Genomic DNA, 25,026 nt, shown 5'->3' on the forward strand with positions numbered 1-25,026 from the left:
TTTTACTTTTCACCCCAGGGCCATAGAGTGCAAAGATTTAATGAATTAAATCAGATTAATTTTTTGGGGGTCACATTTTCCAATGGGGAGGGGAAAAACTGGCAAAGAAGAGGAACCAGGGTGTGCCTTCGTTCGGAGGAGAGAAAACTTGGAGGTATTCTTACAATTAGATCTTTCAGTCAGATCAAGTGTGTGTACTGAAGAAGGACAAGTTATTCGTTCGAAACATGTATGTTTCCTCAATCCATATAGAAGACAGAAGATGAGAACTCATATAATTTAGTCATACCACTTCCATAATAAACATACATAAAGTTCAATGTCTTTATGTATTAAATATTACATATACATGTTGCAAGTTGACCTATGTCAGGTCAAATAATATTCACACACAACAGCATCATGCGAAAATATAGTCTAATGGATCTCACCCTATTAACCAATTTGTTGGTGACATGGGTAGCAAGCCTTCGCAGTTTATACATTAAGTTTTCAAGTAAGATTACGTACACTCACATAAAGTCGGTAACTCACGTTGTTGATATTTATTTATTTTTTATTTATTTATACTGACATTCAACAGACGAAGCCCAATAACTGGATGCAGTCAATAATATGTACAGAACAATCAAATTAAGGACAAGACAAAACAAAGAATAAAAAACACACGGCAAATAAAAAAATAGACCGACAAACATCAAATACATTCAACACTAAAACACTTATCAGCAACAGATAAAATAGACACTTTTGTTTTAAAAGCACAAAAACTAGAAAACAGATCAACATCAAAACGATAGAAACTGTTTAAAAGATTCAATGACCGAGATAAAAAATTTCTTTGTTAGATTTACCCGATGATTGGGTATTCTGAATAGGTCATAAGACGTGAAACGCCTCGGAAGGATGTAAAAATGGAGCTTGCTGGTAATATCTGGAAAATCGGCCAAAAAGTGGCAGACTTGTGAACAAAGCAAAGATCAAAATTTGATGACGTATGTCGAGTGGCAAGAGATTAAAATAACAACATAAATGAAAATAATTATCAATATTATACTCAAATCCCTCATTCAAACAAAGAATTTTTATAAAATGTATTGTCTTCTGAACCCGCTCCATTTCGTCAATACAAAATTTGTGGTGTGGAGACCACACTACCGAACAGTACTCCATGATACTGTTAACAAGGAAATACAAAGACTCCTGGTGGCAATTGAAGGGGGCTTGATATGTTTGATCTTGTGAAAATTGACTAAATATTGACTAAACAACGCTTTAGTTGCTTTCATTTTGGAAATAATAACACGATTGGAGCTAATTCGGGATAATTGGCTCTTTATACTTTTCAAATTTCTCAAAAGTGTTAGGTGCCTTATAGCTGAATGTTGCAATATTACATGAATTACTCATAAAAAACAAGTGTGTAACTTAAAAAGAAGAGCAAATGAAATTACATTTGCAGATTAAATTGACATTGCTTCCCAAATCCCAAATTAGTTCCAATCGTGTTTAATGTTCCAGTATGGCGTACGAAGCTGATACCCATGCAAAACGCACTGACATAAAGACGTGACATTCCCAAGGCACTATCTCAGAATGACAATGATTAATAAACCCATCACAAAAACACACATTTCGTTGCAACTGAGTTGAGAGTGGTAAAATCTATAAAATCATTTGTCTCAGCAATTTTAGGCATTTTTGATCGACGCTTTTGATTTGACTGGCTTCAGAGAAAGTTCCCTTGAATATCAATTACAGCGAATCTTGAATTTCAATCACTACAACTATCTATCCAATTTGCTTGTTCTTATTCTCTTTCTCATGTAAACAAACACCGTGGCATATCTATTACAAACTGTTCAAGTTAAACAATTTACTTATCAGCAGATGTTGCAATTTTAATTGTCATTGTTTTTATATCTGCAGACGTGTGCTGCATTTCTCAAATACATAACCCTGTGTGAGATAATAGAAAAAAGAATTTTCACCAACGAGGAAGCACTAATCTTGTTTGTCAGAATTCTTCGCCTTTGGGTCAGGATTATTGCTGAGCGATGGACTTTGGTCTTCATCGGCAATTTTGCTTTCTGATATCTTCGGCGGTTTCATTCCATACAAAAGTATCATCAAGATTACAGCGGTGATATGACCCCAAAAGTAATTGGCCCTGTCAGTTGGAGAGAGAGAGAGAGAGAGAGAGAGAGAGAGAGAGAGAGAGAGAGAGAGAGAGAGAGAGAGACAGACAGACAGACAGACAGACGGAGAGACAGACAGACAGAGATATTACCAAAGCACGTTATTGGTAGATGTTTAGTTGCATCCATGTACTTTATAATCGTCCGTAACTTACAGTGTCATATTACCAAGCACCATTGTTACATATGTTGTGTTCTTTGTCTGACATAAATACCACAAGTGGAAATTTAGAAGGGAAAATTTTACCTATTGCAAAGTTTAAACAAGAGATACATGTGAGAGTTGCATGGCAGTGTTTGCTCAGCGTAAGACAAACCGTTTGAGAACAGCCAAGCACATCTAAGTGACATTTCTGTGTCAATTTCCCCAAACGTTTGAGCTCCAGGGGTATGATTCGCTAATAGATGATTGATAACATCCGTCTAGCACGTGGTGATCCAAAGAGAATGGTATAAACTGTCACTAGGTCGTCAACCCATTCTAAGTCTGACTCTAACGGAAACACAAGTGATCTAAGTTTTGATCTCTATAGTTGTAACTTGTAAAATAGTTTACAGTTTTTTCAATCTTTTTGTAAACAAATGTTTCTTGTAGTACCAAAATCATTGTCAAGTGCATGTTGTTCAACTTGTCAACATAACCTATATGTGATGTCTACTGTTATAGTTGACAGCTATAAATTGTTGTTCTAAGGACATATTTTCCACCATATCGCCGCATACCGCGAGGAACGCGTTGGCTTGGTAAGGCTGATATACATATTTCAGTACACTATTGAGAGCAGAAAAAGTGAGTGGAATGCTGTATAGAACAAAAATGAAAATATTACAAAAACTTACAATAATTACCCCAGTTAGAGCTCGAGCGGCATTTCAAATCTAGTAGTATAAAAAGTACAGTCTCGCCTCCTACTTTAATGAACAAAGAAGTTTTTGGAGGCAGAATAGATCGAGTAAGAGCCATGGGCATGGCAACAACCACAATGGATACGTTGTGATTGTTTATTTTAGGAGTGACCATGAGGGTCCAACTGCGTCTATGCAATAACGAATTGCTATCATAATAGTTTGTGGAAATAAAAATTACCTGCCAAACATCACTATACGGACATTGCCACGCAATTGGAACATGATGTGATAGTGAGACAACACCAGCCAGTTACCAAGCCAGGTTACGATGTCGTAAAAAATCTTCCTTTGTTTCGTCGTTGTGAAGTATGGACGGATAACGCGTCGACCCTGCAATGTTTGAAGTTTAAACAGAGGATGGATTAATCAAGATCAAAAATCTTGAGTGCATGAAAGACATTGTTTTCTCTTTGCGCTGCATATGCTGATTTTATATGAAGCTCTTAATAGTGTCCATCCGGCAGAATGTTAATATATGTGTCGATATTGATAAACAATGACTATCATACATTTAACAGTTGATTATTTTAAAATAATCGCATCTATGCTAATATGATGGGATCAAGCTAGCGAAGCCAAGATTAATTAGTAAGTTGAGAATGGATTTAAACAGTTTACGCAATACAAGACGCATCAAATACGGAAAAGAAAGAGATACGTAAGTGTACTAGTTCATTTCCGTAAAATCCAGTGATTCAATCTTCTGATAGGGATGGTATCAGCGTAGTGTTTGCTATAATACATGTTAATTTGTGTCCGAACTTCTGAGTCGATCACTTGTCACATGAAGATAACGATAAAATGGAAACTGTTTCACGTGATATATGATTAATAATGCTGGAAACAAACAGAGAGCTATTTCATGGTTTTGCTCACTGCCATGTCGTGTGGGGGTATAGAGGTGTTGTATCATAAAATATAGGTCACTTACCATTTTTTGTGCAAAAAAGAGCGTGAAACAGCCTACATAGAACCAGATGTAGCCAGGTAGGAATCCATGCCAAATCATCGACAGAAGAATTGTTAGAATGAACTTCTGGTAGGGAAGACGTTCATAACTTACGTACCGCAACCAATGATTGACAGACATATGCCAGTTATCAATGCCCACTTTCAAATTGCTTGACAGCTGAGAGAGAGAGAGAGAGAGAGAGAGAGAGAGAGAGAGAGAGAGAGAGAGAGAGAGAGTTAAAGCCATTCACATCACTGAGTAATTAATGCAATCAATTCATATACTAATCTTTTCTCTGTTTGTAGGAAAATAATTAATTTTTGTCACTTTATCAGATCTAGAATTACAAGATTGTATTATCGACACTACTATGTCACATTCAATGAGTTGCACCCAAACATATACTCGTCAAAAGACTGAGTTGCATACCTCTATATTTAGTTTATAGTTTACCGGATATAAATGAACATGTGACCATACCATATTAATCTGAGCAGATATGTACACTCGCGCTACTTGTGCCTGTTCGTCATGGGTAACCGTCTATATGTCTGTCCATCTGTGTGTTTGCTTGCTTGCTTGCCTGCATATACTTGAGTCATCCTAATTATGTAAATACACTTTCCTGGTTTCTGTCTCTCCTCTCCTCGCAAAGTGCGAGCTGTATTGCGTGACCGCAGAATCAAATATGACGATGATAATTACACTGACGGGTACGATTTTAAAGTGATTGAGTTAAAATACACGAAAGTGGCGAGAGACTTTATAATTTCGTCTTTCATTTTACTATTTCGCTCAAAGGATGTCCGCTCGCGCATGCAAAGCTCGGACCAGAAGTTTATTGAGGCATTATTTCAGGACGTTGATATTTACCAGTAAAGCTTTGAGATGAATGTTGGATACCAAGTCCCATTTGGGTTCACCATTGCTGTCGTAACCATTGAAGCCAAAACCTGAAGCGTTACACGCCACATCACCTGTAAGTATACGGAATGGAGCATGCGGTTATATGACGTACAGGGGTGTCTTGTGCCACCATTCATTTCTAAATCATTGAATATTTGAAGTAGTGTGAATCATTGAAAACTTTGCTGATAGACCGTGGCTGACGTCATTATTTGACGTTGATCTTCCTATGAAAATTGTGGCATGCGATTGTCACAATTAATCGCACCATGTTTAGATAAATGTAGCAACTCTGGTGTCTTTTTCATCAAACGTTTTCTCATAAAGTAAATACTTTGATAGTAACCGGAAATGACTGTCACTTGTGTCACTTGTCAGATACCGTTTTCGCTCAGTATTACTGCGCATGCGTAATACCAGAATACATTTTCGTTTGACGAATGCCCACTGGGCATGTCCTGTCCCCAAGCCTATGGCGTGCGTATTAATGTGCGAATGGGATGGCTTGTAGTACAAAACCAGAGCTGCCGTGCTGGCAGACGACACGATTCAAACCGTACGGGCTATTTTATTCTCTCTGTCAGGGACAATTACGCAAACAAATACAGAAACACTATCCTAATGCATGTGATTTACTTTGTCTGATGCATCTGAAAATAATGATTAGTAACGTTGAGAAAGGTTCAGCTGCAAGAACAAAAGTTCATTCGTATAAACATGTTTCAAACAGCAATTGATGTGGATATGAACGAACTATATTTTTCTGCTGAGAATGAAATAAATCAAAGATGGAGGTCATCGGTGCCAATGGTATTGTCTACAACATTCCTGTCTTTGACTTTGGGCGAATGACTTGAGAAAAAACCCCATATTGTTCAATGTTCTGCGGTCGAATTTCTCAGACATTTGGGAAGTTCTGTCTCACACGACCCAGAGACATACACTCCCCGAATCATTTGAGACATTCCATCTCAGCCAATTAGGATGTAGGATTCTATCACTCTTACCTAGTATCCACACAAAGGCGTAGAGCGGAAAGCACACCAGCCATACACAGGACCACGCATAAAGCACACGATAAACAAACGGAGCAGTCAGCACAGAGCCATCTATGGTTAAACTTACAGAGAAAGGGAGAGTCAGTGTTGTACGACACGCATGCGCAAAGGTGTTCTTTGACAGATTCCCACCATTGGAGTATGCACGTGATGATGGGATTATTCTGTCATTTTAGAAATTTGATCAGAGAATACCTGCCGGGCAAAAAACAAAAAACAAAACTGAAACAAACCAAAACGTTCTCAATCAACGATCAGATTTCGTTTTGAAATATTTGTTCTTCAAAAATATGTCCGCAGTCAAAATTCCAACGACTCATTTCGTAATTTGTCGTACTTAGAGCAGGATCGAATAATAATTTTGTCATGTGATTCTCACACTTCAAACCTTTACGGGCAGGGATCTAAGTTCAAACGCAGTAAGTTTCGTTTGCCATGAGCGTGTTTCGCTTATCAACGGTCCCTTAATGGCTTGATGGAGATTTAGTATAATTGCTGAGGCGACAGCCATCGACAGTTACCGACCTATGTTTCCCTCTAGAGGTATTCGTGATTTCATTAAAACGTAGATGGCAGCCACCGTGATAGCTAATGATACTTTGCGGAGGACGGTACTCTGTAGTTAAAAAAAAGATAAACGGAATAAACGGAAAGATCTTACATGCTCCAAGGCAGCTATTCAGACAGAGGGCTGTAAAAACTACCGTCTGTCAGCAGGAAAGAGCGCAAATTATGCAGCAACTACTTCACGAGTAAAAAATTGATCACCGTGAAAGCTCAATATGAAATACCTCATTGGTAAAGTCTGGAGACAAGTACTGAGTACAAAAAGGCGATGATACGACTTAACCAAAATAGACTAAAGATTTTGCAGATGTTAAAAAGAGCGCATAAACACCAAATTTCATGATACGCATAACTATGAACATAAATGTACTAGTATTTCTGTGGCGTTTATTGGTTAACATATGCGTTTTTGTTGAAATGGTTGTGACATTTCAAGAGAAAAGAGGCTTGCCTTGGGCGTCTGTGCAATCGAAACTACTATGTGTAATCAAAACTTTACATATTAAAATAAAGAAAAAATTAGTCCTGAAGATGTATTTTGATCTATTCAATTTGTAAGTGTGAGAGAAAACATTCGGAAAGAAATTTCACATTTCATATAATCTGTTTTTTCATGCATGACCTAGTGTTTCATTGGTAACCAACCAACATAAGAGATTGAAATACTCACAGTCACTGGTGGTTCTTTGTGGATGACAACTTCTTTGCCATCTTTTATGATCTTGTACGGCGCTACATGTCTTCCTTCTATGAAATCAATGTAGTCCTTGTAGAAACAAAATGGACCTATTGCTAGTCCTTGGAAATGGAATAAGTAGCTGATATACTCCAGAACGGATGGAATTCGCCTGAATGATTGCAAGTTAAGACATTTTCAGACACGTCTTACCACACTGGAATAAGCATAAGTAGTCACAGCACGGCACAAATGTCATATGAGCTTCGTTTAAGGTGTAAGAGTCACGTTTATTTCTCATTCTATGTCTCTTCACGGTCCCTCTCGTCCGAAAGAGAGTTGTTCAAAATGATATGGCGCTGCGTTTTTAAATAATATGTGTGTTAACGTCACGTTGCTCACAACATGAAAACGACAGAACATGGATAGTGCAAAGGTTATTCCGTGAGACGACAACCATCACTGTTCAGAATTGTGCTGTGCGTATATCTGTGATCCTGTGACTCTTTCTGTCGTGCTTAGTGCACTGTCAATATTTGTCTTTTTTATTTTAAGCAAAAGCGAATGCGAGCCGACATGGTGGGACAGAGAATAGAGAAGGCAGTTCGCAACAAAAACGGAGTCTGTAGCATAGGTACGTAATTTCATGCGATGGCGTGACGTGCATGGCGGTGAAAAGAAGGCATTGAGATCCCAAGGGCGTGTTAGTTTGGCATCCTAAATTCTCGTGTTGGCTTAATAAATGACAGATGCATTCATTAAATTTTTGGAAACCACGTTCAATTACTTGACTTCACTAACAGATCGAAATCTGAATTTGATGATCATTTTGTGTGTGTAATTTCAAGCCACCAAACGTGGGTTCCCTTCGAAACAGACCTCAGAGAAAAGAAACGGAGGAAAAACTTGAGCAAAATCAAGAAACTCCCCCTTCTCAGTGAAGTTAACTATCAATGTCAGGGCGCCCCATCTTCATGACAATTAACACATCTTACCGGACAACCTTCTTGCTCTGTAAATCACTATGTCTCGTTGTATCTCTTGCAAACCCTATCATTATTAAAATGAAATACCATAACATATTGAGACAATTCATTACCCATATTTTACATGTAATGCACTCCTAAACGAAGTAGCAAGGCAGAAATTTGCGAGAACATCGAGTCAATATATCTGCAAACATTATATTTATTTACTAGATAAATAAATGCATGTTCACCAAAAAGACATATGAAATGAGAATTATGCCGAACCCTCAGTATGTTTATGCTACGTACCATATTATATCATACCAGTAAATTGATGGTGCAAATACAGCGATCTGATTGGTCGAGATGCGAAAAGAACTCTCAGCTTGACCAAAAATCCGTTTTTGACCTTCCACGCCAGAATTTTGATATACTGTTATGATATAATAGCAATAAATCACACCCAGCGACGGTATACCACTCGATTTTGACCATTTCACTTCATATATGTGTCTGCTATCGCTCGTGCATATATGTCGTGAACTGGTCAAAATATCGCGGTATACCTTCGCTGGGTGTGCTTTGTTGCTTAAATATGCCATCGACAAAATAAGACAATAACCCGGTAGCAGTACACAGAAAGCAGACTTACCATCATGTACGCTCCATGCAAGGCTTGTTATTTTTGCGGTGAATATCATCAAAGCTCTGAAAAACAAAGAATTGAAATATCAATAGAATGTAACCACACGTAGACTTCTTGAGAAGGTTAATGACATATAAACACAATTATAATATATATATATATATATATATATATATATATATATATATATATATATATATATATATATATAAGATTCAAACAATGTTTAATTCTAATAGTGATATCACGGAGTACTCACCTGACTACACTGTTGCCAGGACTGTCATGTAGAAATTCTCGAAAATTTACCACAGTTAGGGTTCCCATGGCAACTGCAAAGACAACTTTAGGCATATACGTCGGATTCAAATATACCATCAGAATATAACATAATACTGCTTTTACGAGTAAAATGACTATACCCCTGTAATAAAAAAACACAATACAACGGCTTATAGGGGCTTTTGCACATTAACACACACGTCAACACAAGTCGACTTTGACGGTAATCAGTTTGTAACATTAGAGTAACACGAAACTGTATTCACAAGAGAGACCAAAACTATAAAATTATATTGCAAAATTGCTGATAACAATGGAATTACTCTAGGTTCTACTTTACACTGTGTGATGGATTCTTGATATAAAAATAATCTTGCGCCAGACATGTTTTTTTCATGATCAACTCAAGTGACTGAGACTCACAGCTACCTGAGAATTCAATTGAGAGTGTATGATTTTCAAATCCATCTTATGTCAACATGACTTCTGATAAAACTGTGTTATTGGTAAATAACCACATCATCTACGTTATTTCTGTGTAAATGTAAAAAACATCACAGGAAACGATTATAGGAACAATTAAATTTTTGTGACAATACAAGGCGAACGATGACCCGCAGTCAGTCAAATGTGACACTCTTCTCCTTCGTCTGTCAACGATTGGACGAACTTACCATGAGTGTAAATAATAGCTGAAGTAGAAGCCTAAGCCGATTGCCACGATATGTCTTGTTGTGGCGTCTACCCGGCTTGGATGTAGGAATATCCTGTACGGTATTGCCAGGACTATGGCAAGTACTAGTATCACGGGAACGGTTGCCTGGAAAGGTGAAAGTACAAATGATGCAGAATGTTACTGCATGGCTCCAGGGTATATGATGGATCAGACAAATTGGTTACCATACATGATGTAATTACTGAGAGTAAAGGCAGCAGTTGCAAAATTGTAGGGCCAAAGAACTCGAGAAACTCTCGTATATACGTGGAAGATGCACAAACTCCACTTTTTACCTGTATCCCTTCAGTCAACACAAGGTAGAGGTGTTCATTTTTGAATCATTTTGCACATATACGATAAAATACAGTATGCTAGCAAAATTTCATTGAGCCTCCCATTGGGAAACACTGTAAAATACAGGCTACTAGTCTTGTGATGCTACTTTGTACAGCTAATTATTAAGTATTAATTGAAGGTAGTGTCTTCGAACGAGTTCAAAATTAATTTTGCATAAGCTTAATTGCTAAATTACGGGCTCGATTTTACAATCTTGGTGGCAGTGGCTGAATTGCTCGAACAACCTTTTGGCCTTCTACTAGTGTTGAAAGGTGTTAAATAAATATGGCATCTCTCGAAAATTAATAATGCATCAAAAGATCTAGAGGTTTCCATGTGTTGGTTTACTTTTTGAAAGCATGACAAGGTACAGAAATATATTTATTCAAAATATGTTTGTTCTAAAATAATTATACTTTATGTTAAACAGGTTCATTCAGGTGCTAAGATGGCCATACAAAACAAAAAAGAAAAAAATCATCAACAGTTACATTCACTGTCCTTTAAACTTGTTCGCAAATCTATCGTGATAACTACAAGTGAAATGCAAGTGTTAAATAGACAACTTGCAAAACAGAAAATGTTACAAACGTCAAGTTCAAATCGGTCAACAAGAGACACGATAGTCATAAGAAATGCAATACTGAGTAGTGATGTCGTCTTTTTCGACAGGAATGGGCACACCATATTACAAAGGTATATATTGAAGTTGAGGGCACCTAGATTCCATTTGTTTGTTTTTCACTTAAGATCGACTAATCCTTGTCTAGTTTTCCTAACCTTCAAGGTCAGGGCATTGGTTACACCTTACCTTATCAACTGGTAATTTTAACAATTCGCTGACTTGTAAAATTACATTCCACAAACTGGGCACCATTGTAAGGATAGTTATAAGGGATCTTCTTCCTACAGATAAATGAACAATTGAAGTGAATTGAATGGTGGTCGCTCTTATCATATAATCTTTAAACGTTTTTGTAAATTCTTATTAATTTAGCACTTAAACCCTTACTTGTAATACTTACTTTTAATCAATTTGGTTTTACGAGAAAATCGAGTACTTCACCTGCTCTGTCTGCCGTAAAAGAAAATTGGGGCCTTGTCCTTGAATTGAACCTGTCGAATTGGACCTGTCGCAAACAATCACATTAAATGCCTGTCCTAAACTCGTCAACAGCAACAGCATACACCTGTGAATACAATATGGTTGCAAGGCTTGTTCTTTGAATTTCAACTTATTCAGAGGAGAAGACTTACGAGTGGGGAAATGGTAATTTTTTTACGAAACAAACGTTTACAATATTGTGAAAAGTAAATAAAGGCTCTCTACCTCACAAAATAACACCTGATCCCGACGCTCCCTTGCAATTGTGGCCCGCTTCCATTTATTCAAAGTTGTGTGCAAAAGAATAACATTGTAATTTACAGTCAAGTAACACAGCAAATTTGAAGATCCGACCGTTGCTTTGTTGAGGTCTAATGGAACTCAAAAATGATAACTTTAAGATTTACTAATGTTTTTCTCGATGAAACTTTAGAGTTCATTCTTTCATAAATAAGAAAGAATAAAAGTTGGGGCTGACTGAGTAAGTTGAAGGATGAGGGAAACTGACATTTACTTTAAAATTAGGCAAATGTTTTTAAACAATTCAAAGTTGTGATTTTCGTCAACATACGAGCGCGAAAATCTAACATTCGCTTCAACGGTGAAAGTGAGTCTATTTAAGTCGTAGTCTGGCGTTGAGTTGTATTTGAAATGTTTTAATCGAAAAACTTTTTCTCTCACTTCTACCTCCACGGTGTGGCTTTTTTGGCGAGAAAAGAGCTTGGCATTTTGGAAGTGGATGAGTTTCGTTACGAGGTAGGTGCGTCTGTCAGCTGTTTTTCTGAACTGTGGTCACTTTGAGCTGATGTCCAGCCCGCCGTGGTTATTGTGGACACAGGGTCAAGCAAGCAATACACTGGTTGATAGAGTAAATTGATTGATCAATTTATTATGATGAATGAATATTACTTAATTTTGAAATGTGTCAGAGTGCACCTATACTATACCTACCTCCTCATTTTATCTGTGAAGAGATAAACAGTCAAATTGCCTCCATTTAAGAGTTGTTTCTACCGATCATTAACGCGGGGATCATTGTCCTGACTGGGCAAATCGTTACCAGCTAATAGGGCTTTAATAGCCACTGACGGTACATACATGTATGCAGTATAGTATGCAGGAAGTGTACGTGAGTTGGCAAAGTGGGTCAGACGGTCACATTCCTGTTACAGTTCTCTGTGCTACTACAAATCCGCTTTTGTCAACGAAATTTCTACGTGTGCTGTTAAGGTTCTTTCTAACTGCAAACCCTGCTAGCACAGGTATGAGATTTGTTGTAGTTTTATTCGGCACTGCTAAAATTGCCTAGAGGTTGTCTTTGTCATGACGATGCGTAGGCTGACAGATTTCATTCGTCAATATAAGCTTACATGTAGCAAGAGACGTCATCATTTTTCTAAAAGAGCTCTCCTACACTGTGCGTCATTTGTCCGAGGTAAAGGACAGGGACAGTGGAAAATTTAGGCTTTTGGCATAACGTTAACTGAAAACTGAAAATGTAAAATCGTTCAAATGAAATCATACGTAACGCAGTGCTATCGTGCTCGACGAGCCAGTGAGAGAGTCAATCACCAGGGACAAAAGAGGTCAATTCGGGTGACTGTGTCGAAGGTCACCTGCAATAGAACTCAATTCACAGCTGTTGCTGTCTTTGAACTTTAAACCCACGCCCATAAGCAGGAAATATTCTTACCGTACTGCAGGCTTGTCACTCTGAATGTTGCGTAGGACACAAATGACGGGTACACAAATGACGGGTACACAACCCTGACACACAGGGGCACACGTACAACGAAAGAAGACCGGATGACCTTTCCTTTCAGATGTCGATCAACATATAACTCGATCACCAGGTACCTCAGTTTGACAAATTTAAGCGACATTTATATAGTCGCGAATGGTTCTCACTTATACAGCCCCCAAAACTTCAGTTGAAAAGCAAATAGCAAATAGTTTTAAAAAGGTTATATGTCAAGCGGAACCAATGAAGCTCTTTGCAAATGAAAGTATTCGCAGTTGATTGCTTGTCAGGCGGGTGGACAATTTTATTGAAGGTTTTTACTTATCAACAGACGGAGGCATTTTGCCTTTATAGCAGGCGGACGAGTTATTCTGCTCAGCGGACGCTTTCAAAAAGCTCAGTGCTAGGCAACAAGTATGATTTGTTGGTCTCGGGGTTAGTAGATAGGGCAGGGCAAAAGCTGGCAAAGAAGAGGAACCAGGGTGTGCTTTTGTCGGGAAGGGGGGAAGTGAGAAAGTATTCCTACAGTTATCTTTCAGTCAGACCAAGCGTGTGTAATGAAGGACAAGTTATTTGTTCGAAACATGATTGTCTGTTTCCTCAATCCCATGTAGAAGACAGAAGAAGAGAACTCAGATAATTTTGTCATAGCACTTCCATGATAAACATACATAAAGTTCTATTTCTATATGTATTAAATATTACATATTCATGTTGCAAGTTGGCCTATGCCAGATTGAATGAACAATATTTACATACAATAGCACATGCAAAAATATACCTTCATTATTGCCAAATTTGTTGGTACACAAAATAGTGTAGACCTGAGTAGTAAGCCTTCGTAAAGTTTATGCATTTGAAGTAAGATTACATAAACTCGCATAAACTCCATAACTTGCATTGCTGATATGATGAAAGGAGCTTGATATGTTTGATCTTGCAAAACTTGACCAAGAGTTACGCTTTAGTTGCTTTTGCAAACATGGAAATAGTACAACAAATGTTCCAGTATGGTGCACGCAGCTGATATTCATGCAAAACGTAATGCCATAAAGACGCAACATTCCGTAAGGCATTATTTCAAAATGATAATGATAAATAAACCCATCACAAAGACACCAATTTCCTTGCACCTGAGTTGAGAGTGGTTAAATCTAAAATCATTGGTCTCCACAATTTTAGGAATTTTTGATCGACGATTTTGAGTTGACTGACTTTAGAGAAAGTCCGACAAGCAATATCAATTATAGAGTATTTCAAACCTTAAATTTCAATCACTAAAATTATCTATAACTAGCCTGGACTTAACCTCTCTCTCTAGTAAATAAACATTGTGACATATCTATTGCAAATTGTTCAACTTCAACAATTCACAGATCAGCATATTTTCTCGAAATTATCAAAATTTATTTCATTTTTTTTTCTGCATACGAGAACGATATAAAATTATCACCAACGAGGAAGCACTCATTTTAATCTTGTTTGTCAGGATTCTTCACCTTGGCGTCAGGATTATTGCTGAGCGATTGACTTTGGTCTTCATCGGCATTTTTGCTGTTAGATTTCTTCGGTGGTTTAATTCCAAACAAAAGTATCATCAAGATTGCGGCGGTGATCTGACCCCAAAAATAATTGGCCCTGTCAATTTGGGGAGAGAGAGAGAGAGAGAGAGAGAGAGAGAGAGAGAGAGAGAGAGAGAGAGAGAGAGAGAGAGAGAGAGAGAGAGAGAGAGAGAGAGTACCAAAGCACGTTATTGGGAGCTGTTCAGTTGCATCCATGTACTTTATAATCTTCTGTAACGTACAGTGTCGTATTACCCAGCACCATGATTGTTACATATGTTGTGTTCTTTGTCTGACATAAATACTACAAGTGGAAATTGAAAAGGGATAATTCTACCTATTGCAGCTCAAAAGAGATACATCTATTTTCAAGCTCAAATAAAACGTTGCATGACAGTGTTTGCTCAGCGTAAGAAAAACCGTTTGAGAACAGCCAAGCACATCTGAGTGACATTTCTGTGTCAATTTCCCCAGACTTTTGGGTTCCAGTGGTATGATCTGCTAATGGATAATTGATAACGTCCATCTAGCATGAGGTATAGTCCAAAGAGAGTGGTATAACTGTCGCTAGGTCGTCAACCCATTCTAATTCTGACTTCAACGGAAACACAAGTAATTTAAGTTTTGATATCTATTAACTCTAACGGCATTGCAAATCTATAAAAAGTAAAGTCTCGTTCCTACTTTAATGAACAAAGTTAAACGTTTTCTTTAGGGGGGGGGGTAGAATAGGTCCAGTCAGAGCCATGGCCACACCCACAATTGATATAATGGGATTGCTTATTTCAGCGATGACCATGATGGGGGTCAGACCGTGACTACTTCTATGCTACAACGAATTGCTATCATAACAGTAGTTTGTAAAAATAACAATTTACCTGCCAAACATCACTATGCGGGCATTGTCACGCAACTGGAACATGATTTGAAAATGAGTAAACACCACCCAGTGGCCAAACCATGTTACGATGTCGTAGAAAAGCTTCCGTTGTTTCGACGTTGTGAAGTATGGACGGATAACGCGTCGACCCTGTAATGTATGAAGTTTGGATGCATTAATCCAGATCAAAAATCTTGAGTTAGTGCATGAAAGCATTTTTCGGTTGATGAAATTCCTAATATTGTCCATCCAGTAGATTGATGAAATATGAACTTTGATAGTTAATTATTTTAAAGTTATCGAATTAACGTTAATGTGTTGGTCACAATATGGTCAAGACATACGCTGGGAGTTAATAATGGATAAACAAAGTATACGCATATAATAGACAATAATATCAAATACAGATAAAAAATAAAGAGATATGTAAAGAAATAGGTTCACTATCCTAAGGAGAAATTACGTAAATCCTTGTATCAAAGTCGTGTTTGCCATATATTTAAATTTGTACGATATGTTTGATCTCGTGAGTCTATCGTTTGTTATATGAGAATAAAGACATAATACACGGCTTACAATGGCGACAAAGAGAGAACTATATTATGGTTGTTCATTGCGTGTCGTGTGGGGGTAGAAGTATTGTATGAATATTATTGTAAAGTAGAGAGTATTTACCTGTTTTTGTGCAAGGCCGAGCGTCAAACAGCCTACATAGAACCAGATGTAGCCAGGCAGAAATCCATGCCAGATCATCGACAGAAGAATTGTTAGAATGAACTTCTGGTAGGGAAGACGTTCATAGCTTACGTACCGCAACCAATGATTGGCAGATACATGCCAACTATCGATGCTCACTTTCAAATTGCTTGACAGCTGAGAGAGAGAGAGAGAGAGAGAGAGAGAGAGAGAGAGAGAGAGAGAGAGAGAGAGATTGACTATGTAGTATTTCACACCTCAAGTTAATGCACATACAATTCTTCTCTGCTCTTTTCTTTGCTGACACTACTACAGTTAATTGTCGTCACTTCATCAGAGTTAAAAGATTCTATAATCGGTATACAGCTATGCCACAGTCCGTGTGTCACATTGGAATATGTACTCATCCATTACTTTTTATATTTAACTGAATGGTCAATGGTCATGAAAATAATGTACTGTTAGTAGGTACATATAAACAGGAAGCTCGACCTTATTAAGATAGAATGTTCTTCCGCGAAAGATGCGGACTTTCAAATTTTACAATATTCTTTTGATCTTCCACTTGTTGGGCCCCATTTGTAAGCTCATAGAGTAAGTACAGTTTTCTCTTTGCTTATTTAGAAAATTTAAATTTCCCAATAGAGTTAGCACAAGGATGACGTCATTTTGAAGTTGAAGTATCGATAAAGTGTCTAGTACCAAAATTTGCACCATGGCCCACGATTTTAATTCTTTAATTTGACAGAGAACGGTTTTAGAATTGGCTTAAGGAAAATTTGATCAAAGTTAATATATCGACATCACTAAATACACCGAGTGACTTTATGCAAATATTCCATGTATTCTTGATATCATAAAAAGAGCAAGAGAGTGACTCTTAAAAGCAATGCTCAGAAGGCGAGAAAGTTTACATTTTAGGTATTTCATCTTCCTTTTTCGCCCAAAGCATGTGTTCTCAAACATGCAAAAATTGGATCAGGATTTAACAAAGGCTTTATAAAGATGTTAATATTTACATAGAAAGTTTTCAGGTGTATGTTGGATAGCAAGTCCCATTTGGGTTCGCCATTGCTGTCGTAACCATTGAATCCAAAGCCAGAAGCATTACACCCAACATCACCTGTGAGTATACGGGAAAAAAGAGTATAGGTCAGGAAGCTGGTGTGTGTTAGGGGTGTCTTGAAGTCGTCTTATCATTGTAAAACTTGGCCAATGTCATCATTTGACACCCATCTTCTCGCACAGTTGATAACTATTCTATGCGAGTGTTATATTGCACTGCTTTTATATAGGTGCAAAAAGTCTGGCATGATTTTATTGCACGTCGCGAGCGTGATGTCTTGTGATGTTAACCCTGAACACAAATACATGAACAAATACGAAAGCATTATGTTAATGTGGTTACTTTGATTTTGTATCACAAAACAACTATTACGTTGTAAAATACTGTGAGAGATACAGCTGTGAGATGACAAACATTTCATCTGCATAAAATGTGAGTGAACGCTGATTATATTTTCTTCTCAGAATGAAATGAATTAAAAGTCATACACACCAATAGTAATATCTACAATAATTTACAGTATTTAACTTGGAAGGACTGATTCCACACTGCAATGATCTGAGATGGAATTACTCTCAGTATTTTGAGTTTCTTGCCCACGCGAACCAGAGACGGATATAGACAAACTCGTTTGAGACACTCCATCTCAGCCCACAATAGAATGTGGGATTCTGTCACTCTTACCTAGAATCCAGACGAAGGCGTACATCGGAAGGAAATTAAACCATGCACAGGACCACGCATAGAACACACGATAAACAAACGGAGCAATCAGTATAGACTCGTCTATAATAAAATGTTCAGAGAATTGAGAGAGGAATAAAAGTCAGTGCTGGCTGTACGACACGCATGCGCAAAGATGTTCTTCGAATGAGTGACATAATTTGACGAGGTTATTCAGATAAAAGTTTCTGCGATATCCTGACTTTGTCGTTTTAAGTTTTTGACCGGAAAACAAATCATTGAGAGTTATTTGATATGAATAACGAGTACACAAAGTTAAAGTGAGAAAGTGAGAGCATTGTTTCGAGTCAAAATATCTTGTATGAGCAGGAAAGACTAAAGTCATATATTAGGAGCTAGGGATAGTTAACACATGCGCATGACAAAGGACATTCATTCTGTTCAGGGGAGAGTTTAACACCCTGATGGTAAGCAGGCACGGATACGCACAAAGTTTAACTTTGTACCATGGTTATAAAAAAGCCTTAGAAATCGTGTATGTATGTGGTACTCAATCAGTCGCCGATCAGGTTTCGTATTGCAATGTTTGGTCTTCAAAAACCTGTCTGCAATTTAACTTGCAACAGGCCATGTCTGCAGTTCATACTGTTAGCGAAAATCAAATCATAGTATCATTGTCCGATTTCCAAACTTCCTTTTTAAGGGGAGCGGTTTGAGGTCAAACGCTGCAAGTTTCGATTGCCATGCACGTGCTTCACTTATCCACGGTCCCTGAAGGATTCTTGGCTCGTGGGACATTAGACGATGCAGTACTAGTGTGATATAGCCATTGATTCAAAAATCATGATTCATTCAGTTACCAACCTATGTTGCCCTCTAGAGGTATTCTTGATTTCATTGGAGCGTTGATGGCGACTATCACGATGGCTAGCGCAAATTTTCGGAGGACATTACCCTGCGATGACATAACAAAGAAAATGTGTCATTAACGCAAAGGTCTGATTTGTCCCGAGGCAGAGGTTTAGACTTCATTAGTTGGGGAAAAACCATCTTTCACCAGAAAAGGCTGTGTGTTTTGAAGTCGCTATTCACAAGTAAAACTAACTAATCCATGAAGAGCTCAATGAAATATCATTCTGCTAAGTCTGAAGGCATGTGTTGAGCATAAAAATGTATCGATGGTAATTGGTTACTGTTTCAACCGTATAAAAAGACAGCACAAATACCACAATCTTGTGATACACATATTAAACTATGAACGCACAAGAACTAGATCTCTATTTCTGTGGTAATTTGTAGCAGCCCATGGTTCGCTTTACATGTAAGCTTTTGTAAAAATGCTTTTGCCGTTTCAAGACAAGAAGAGATTTGCGTTGGGCGTTATATCTTTAATGCAGTCGAAACAGTTACTGCTGTCAAACATGAAAGAAGACAAGATAAATCCTGAAGATGTATGTTCAATCGAACTCCTCAAATTGTTACTGTACAAAACATTTTGAAAGAAATTTCACAGTTGGGATACAATCTTTTATCAGAGCTTGAACTTTTAAATTTCGGGTTTTTTCCCGACAGCTTATAGTGTAACAGCTTACAGTGTTGTGACTTGCTTAAGAACGTACATGTACGTTATACTTATGTTTCTTTTCAAAATGTCTTTGACTTGTATTCTGTATATATCGACATAGCCACCGTAGTGTATATGAAGGAAAGATTCTCTCCCTCATTCAAACTCACATAGCCCCTCACTAAATCTCTCGGACACTTACTCTGAGTCGCTCAGTAAATCGGTCACTCCTACACTGACTGACTCGGAATAACTCAGTCACCAACTCTCTCTTTGAGGAATACTCTAGTGTATCAGCGGCTCGGCCCCGAGGCCTAGCCATCGTTCCACATTCAATAAATCATTTTAGGAATACATATTCACCCATCGTTTGCAGCGTCATTTTCGTTTTCATATTGAATTATGACCTATCAATAAACGACCGTAGTGCATAATTAGTAAGGTGTATTACCAACAAAAGGGAAATACTCACAGTCACTGGTGGTTCTTTGTGCATGACAACGTCTTTGCCATATTTTGTGATTTTGTACGGCACTACATGTCTTCCTTCTATGAAATCAATGTAGTCCTTGTAGAAACAAAATGGACCCGTTACAAGTCCTTGGAAATGGAATAAGTAGCTGATATACTCCAATACGGATGGAATTCGCCTGCGCATAAAGATTGCAAAGGTAAAGGAATATTGAGACAGGTCTAACCATGACGGGGCAGGATGAAAAGTGCTAGCTGCAGCACAAGTATCGTAATAAACTACATCAGGTTGCAAAATTGAAAATTCAGGTTCGTTTCCCATTCTGTCTCTTCACGATTCATCCACAAGGGGACAGTGGTCTATTTAAAAAAACCATACGGTACAGTAACTGCGTTTATTAAATTTACTTTGCGTGTTATGATATGCTGACGAGATCAAAGCATCGGCACGAAAGCGACGAACAGGAATATTGAATGCGTTAATTATTCTAAAATGCACCAAGATGACGACGATTAGATCACTTTTCAGAATTATGCGTCGCGTATATCCGTGTTCCCACTGACGTTGACACTTTCTGCCGTACGTGGCGCACTGTCTCATATTAGTATTAATTTTTTAGAGCGATGACGAACAGCCAACAGGTGAACAAGCCAAAGTTTCTAATCTACATCGACGTGCGAGAGGATGAAAAATAGACTTACTTTGTTATTTTTGGCAGGTAAAATGCAACGAATGTGATAGCAAATTTCAGGCGATATTATATTCATGTACTTTGAGCTAAAATAATGGCAAAGACTTATAATAGGGACACAATCGTCAACGGTTGTGTTGGCTTCAGTCGATCAAGAAGCGTTATCCAATTCAGAAAAGCCTGAAAGTTGCAATAAATAACTTTGGTGATGCACTCGGCTCGCCTCAACCAAATGTTGTTTAGTAATCTCTTCTACATAATTAGGAGACATATTCGTAACCCTTTGATAGAACCTCTTCCTTAATTGGCACACCGTCGTAAACCTTTCAGAAACAACTGGAGCAAGGGCTTAATATCCGGCCGACGAAACTGCGCAAAAAAGTTTTGATCGTGACGCAGCTCTTGCCCTAAGGATGCAGGTGATTTACAAAATGACATTGATTGTGATCTTTTCGGTTACTTTGGCTAACTCATCAAAAAACATCCGTGATTCTCTGCACTTTATAATAATTAATTCAGTTGGGTTTTTTTGTATTAGTGAATTGGGGTTCGACAGCTTAACCGTCAGTATCACGGTATCCCATCTTCACGAGAACTAATATGTCTTACCGGACGGCCTTCTTGCTCTGTAGATCGGTTAGTTTCTTCCTATCCCTTGCAAACCCTGGCATAATATTAAAATGAAATATCTTGACTGATTAAGACAATTCATTTAATTTGCCACACTTTCAATGTTTTCCTGTGCGAATGAGTTAAGGTTAAAAAATTGAAAGAACATATCAGAAAATATATTAGCACATGCCAGAGTTTGTTACTAGTAGATAAATGCACATTAAGCTAGTATGCAGACAAATATGGTGAATACGACTTTTAGAACATTGAACACTACATAACATAACATGCAAATGACACATCATGACAATAAGTCGATGGCGCTAATCGAAAAACTAAACAAACAAAACACTAACCATCATGTACGCTCCATGCAACGCTTGTTACTTTTTCAGTGAATATCATTAATGCTCTGGGAAAAAAAACAACAAGAGATACCTAATGAATGTAACAAAGCATCGACTTATGTAGAAATTTTGTAATACTTATACAAGCATATAATATATATGATAATATATGTAAGATTCAGAGAGTTTATAGTGATATCATGGCGTACTCACATGACTACATTATTGCCAGGACTGTCATGAAGAAATTCTCGAAAATTTACCACAGTTAGGATTCCCATGGCAACTGCAAAGACAACTTTAGGCATATACGTCGGATTTAAGTATACCATTAGAATATAACATAATGATGCTTGGAGAAGTAAAATGACCACACCCCTGCAATAGACAACACAGTGCAATGGATTTTAGATGTTTTGCACGTTAAAATACACGCCAACGCTATTCCTTTCCAATATGCATAAAACTACGTAAGTTTTATATTTCTATAACAGTATAATTTTTATTTGAAAATTGTAATCATCAAAAGAGTAACATTTCGATGTAATTATTCTGGGTTTTAATCCACATTGTGCGATGGGTGCTTGATTTAAAAATTTAATCTTTTGCACAAAACACGTATTTTCAAATTAATTGCTGAGTGCAACCCGGGAGTTTGTTTGGATGTTTAAGAAAGCTCATAGCAGCATGATCTTTGATAAATGGTGTTATTAGTGATGGTCCATAACATCATCGAAAATTGTTTTCTGCTCCTAATGTTTATTAAGAGCAGAACAAATTTTGGTGACGGAAAAGGTGGATGGTGTAGTGTGCGCAGTCCGTTAAGCGTAACTATCATCGCCTGAAACACTCAACTATGTATTAAATTTGAATTCTTACCAGGAGTGTAGATAATAGCTGAAATAGAAGCCAAGACCGATTGCCACGATATGTCTGGTTGTGGCGCCTACCCGGCTTGGATGTAGAAAGATCCTGTATGGTATTGCCAGGACTATGGCAAGTATTAGTATCACGGGAATGGTTGCCTGGAAAGGTGAAAACACAAATGATGCAGAAAGTTATGTATCAGACGTAATTGCTTACCATACATGATGTGAGTATTGACTGTAAAGACAGCGGGATTAAGTTGTCAGAAAACTCCGCATTACAAAATCACTTACGGGCAATTGCAATGCCTGTTTGAAGATTCAACAATAAATTGCAATACCCGTTAAGACGGTGATTAAAAGAATCTTGTACAATAACTTGGGTCAGAGAAATTGACCTAATCTCTAGTATATGCACACAGATCAATCACAAACCATTCAGCACATATCCGATAAAAAGCTAAAACTTCCCGGGCTGTGATTTATCTTACCTTATCAACAGAAAGTTTCAACACTTCGCTGAGTTGTACAATTACATTCCACAAAGTGGGCGCCATCGTCAAATGGGACCTTCTTCCTGCAGTTAAATATCGAGATAATCGACCATTTGAAGTCAATATTGGTTGGTAGTCCCATTTGCCAAGTGACTGTGGTCTAGAATCACTTTTCCAAATTGCATACAGATCTGGTTATGACGAACAGGTATGATAACATTTCGCTAAATGTAGCAGGCATTACTGAAATCACTGTATGAAGAATAACGTACGACTGTGAAAACTGACTGAACCTTGGTGGAAAGTAGGGCAAACGATAAAAATATTTATACGCTTATCACAATTGTTTTTTCCACGTTAGTAATAAATAATTTGCAAGTACGCTCTTTTCTCTTGACATTCAACAATATAGCGAGGAAAATGATGGATGGGAATAATTTTGTTAAATCATCCTTGCTTAGATTCTTGCAGTAAAACTCATTGATTCTTAATTTTCAATGGAATTATCCTTCCCGAAAAGCTTCTTCAAACTTTGACAAACTCTCCTAAATTCTTCCATTAAAATATTGAAGTTCAATTATCTGCATTAAATATAATGTAGTTCTATTTATTAGGTTTCTGTTTGTAACAAACAGCTGCCTGTACTGTTCCGGGCGTGTGATATGCAGCATGTACGTGTGTACTGACAACTGAATATTAGCCCAAACTAGAATTGATCTCTTGATAAATTAAATAGTTATGTTAGTAAAGCTTATAGGTTGCATTTACAATGTGTTAGGGTCAACAGTAAAACCCGCCTTAAAGAAAAATAACATTTAAATACGGTATGAAAAGTTACTACTTTTGTCTTTTTGTGCGCGTCCGCGTCCCTGGCGGGTTACAATGCTGATGATGGAGCGTCTGTTGTATCGTTCTCTTATGAGGTCAACGCGCCATACTGGCGCGCCACGCGTCAGTATTTTGGAAATCAGTTTGCCAGTCACAGTTTGTCTGTTTAGACTTTGAGCCCCCATTCTGTGTGTGTTCACAGTAAACGTTGAAAGCATATGTAAAACGCGGATGACAATTGTCGAAGTAGGTTAGATGGCCAACTTCCATACAGTTTATTTTGTAGACATGAATTCGCTTTTGACAGAGGAGAGAGTTCTACGTGTACTGGTCTGACTGCAACCCATGCCAGCCCAGGTACAACATTTGGCGGCGATCCAAGGTTTTATCCCAGGCTGCTAAACGTACTGAGACTAGGTCCGATTCCTAAACCTTCAGATTTCAATGGACAATGTAGAACGGCGCCATTATTTTTTTTTCTGAACAGCTTTCCTCACCGTGTGTCAACCGTCTGAGGCGGCAAAGACATCAAATTGTGGAAATAAAGTGTAACGCAACGTCACGTATAGAGAGGCAGTGAGCGAGACAAACGATCCTCAGTAACAGCCGAGGTAAATTCTGGTGACAACATTCAGGGTCATCTAGATCTAGCCTGCGACTGGGCTCGGTAACGAGCGCGACCGTCGCTGTCGTTGAACGCTAAAATCAGCCCAATGCGAAGTAAAATATATTCTTACCGCTGTATTGTCACTCTGAGCGTTGTGCAAAATCCTGATGATGGGTAGACTATAATCCACAGGCACTTGGGGCTGCAGCTGCCTCTGTCTACAATGAACACGCAACGCGCCTGTGGACTATGCCCGAACGCACAGGGCACATATAAAAGCGATAGTGCGTAGACCTGCTGACCTTGCCCTTTGAGGTGTCGGTCAAGGTCGAACTCAGCAGGTGTCATATCGGCCTGATTTGACGGTTTGTTTAAATCAGTGACTTTTCATCGTACGTTTGTAGAAGATCAAGCATTGTGACCCAATCAGTTTTCAGGCGAATGACATTTCTATAATCACTGCAGAATATTTATGTCTGCGTCAAAAACCAGATATGAACTGAAAATGCTCCTGTGTTTCAGTATATATTACAGTTGTCTGTAAATTGAAATTTTGCCACAAGTTTGCAACTTCATTGAGAGTGTTATGATCAAC

At 37.9% G+C, this 25,026-nt stretch overlaps 2 protein-coding genes across 3 annotated transcripts; both read right to left on the minus strand.

Moving 5' to 3' along the window:
• Positions 1 to 522: 522 nt before the first annotated feature.
• LOC139140126 (lysophospholipid acyltransferase 2-like) lies at positions 523 to 13,113 on the minus strand. The gene is made up of 13 exons (XM_070709164.1): positions 13,015 to 13,113; positions 11,028 to 11,122; positions 9,837 to 9,982; positions 9,140 to 9,304; positions 8,887 to 8,942; positions 8,262 to 8,316; positions 7,261 to 7,438; positions 6,549 to 6,639; positions 5,973 to 6,074; positions 4,933 to 5,036; positions 4,039 to 4,236; positions 3,286 to 3,437; positions 523 to 2,170 (listed from the first exon to the last, which is right to left on the minus strand). The coding sequence occupies exons 2-13, from the start codon at positions 11,091 to 11,093 to the stop codon at positions 2,005 to 2,007; spliced, it is 1,479 nt and encodes a 492-aa protein (XP_070565265.1). The 5' UTR covers positions 11,094 to 11,122; positions 13,015 to 13,113; the 3' UTR covers positions 523 to 2,004.
• A 601-nt stretch (positions 13,114 to 13,714) lies between these two features.
• LOC139140128 (lysophospholipid acyltransferase 2-like) lies at positions 13,715 to 24,723 on the minus strand. 2 transcript variants are annotated; one of them, XM_070709171.1, is made up of 13 exons: positions 24,562 to 24,719; positions 22,994 to 23,239; positions 22,516 to 22,661; positions 21,850 to 22,014; positions 21,646 to 21,701; positions 21,287 to 21,341; positions 19,987 to 20,164; positions 18,815 to 18,905; positions 17,951 to 18,052; positions 17,220 to 17,323; positions 16,180 to 16,377; positions 15,503 to 15,654; positions 13,715 to 14,700 (listed from the first exon to the last, which is right to left on the minus strand). In XM_070709171.1, the coding sequence occupies exons 2-13, from the start codon at positions 23,057 to 23,059 to the stop codon at positions 14,535 to 14,537; spliced, it is 1,479 nt and encodes a 492-aa protein (XP_070565272.1). In that variant the 5' UTR covers positions 23,060 to 23,239; positions 24,562 to 24,719; the 3' UTR covers positions 13,715 to 14,534. The 2 variants fall into 2 exon arrangements, with proteins under 2 accessions (XP_070565272.1, XP_070565271.1); XM_070709170.1 differs by having other exon boundaries at positions 13,716 to 14,700; positions 22,994 to 23,079; positions 24,562 to 24,723.
• Between the last annotated feature and the right edge of the window lie 303 nt (positions 24,724 to 25,026).

This window comes from Ptychodera flava, chromosome 9, assembly GCF_041260155.1.
Source record: "Ptychodera flava strain L36383 chromosome 9, AS_Pfla_20210202, whole genome shotgun sequence".
In the NCBI taxonomy this organism is placed as follows: Eukaryota; Metazoa; Hemichordata; class Enteropneusta; family Ptychoderidae; genus Ptychodera; species Ptychodera flava.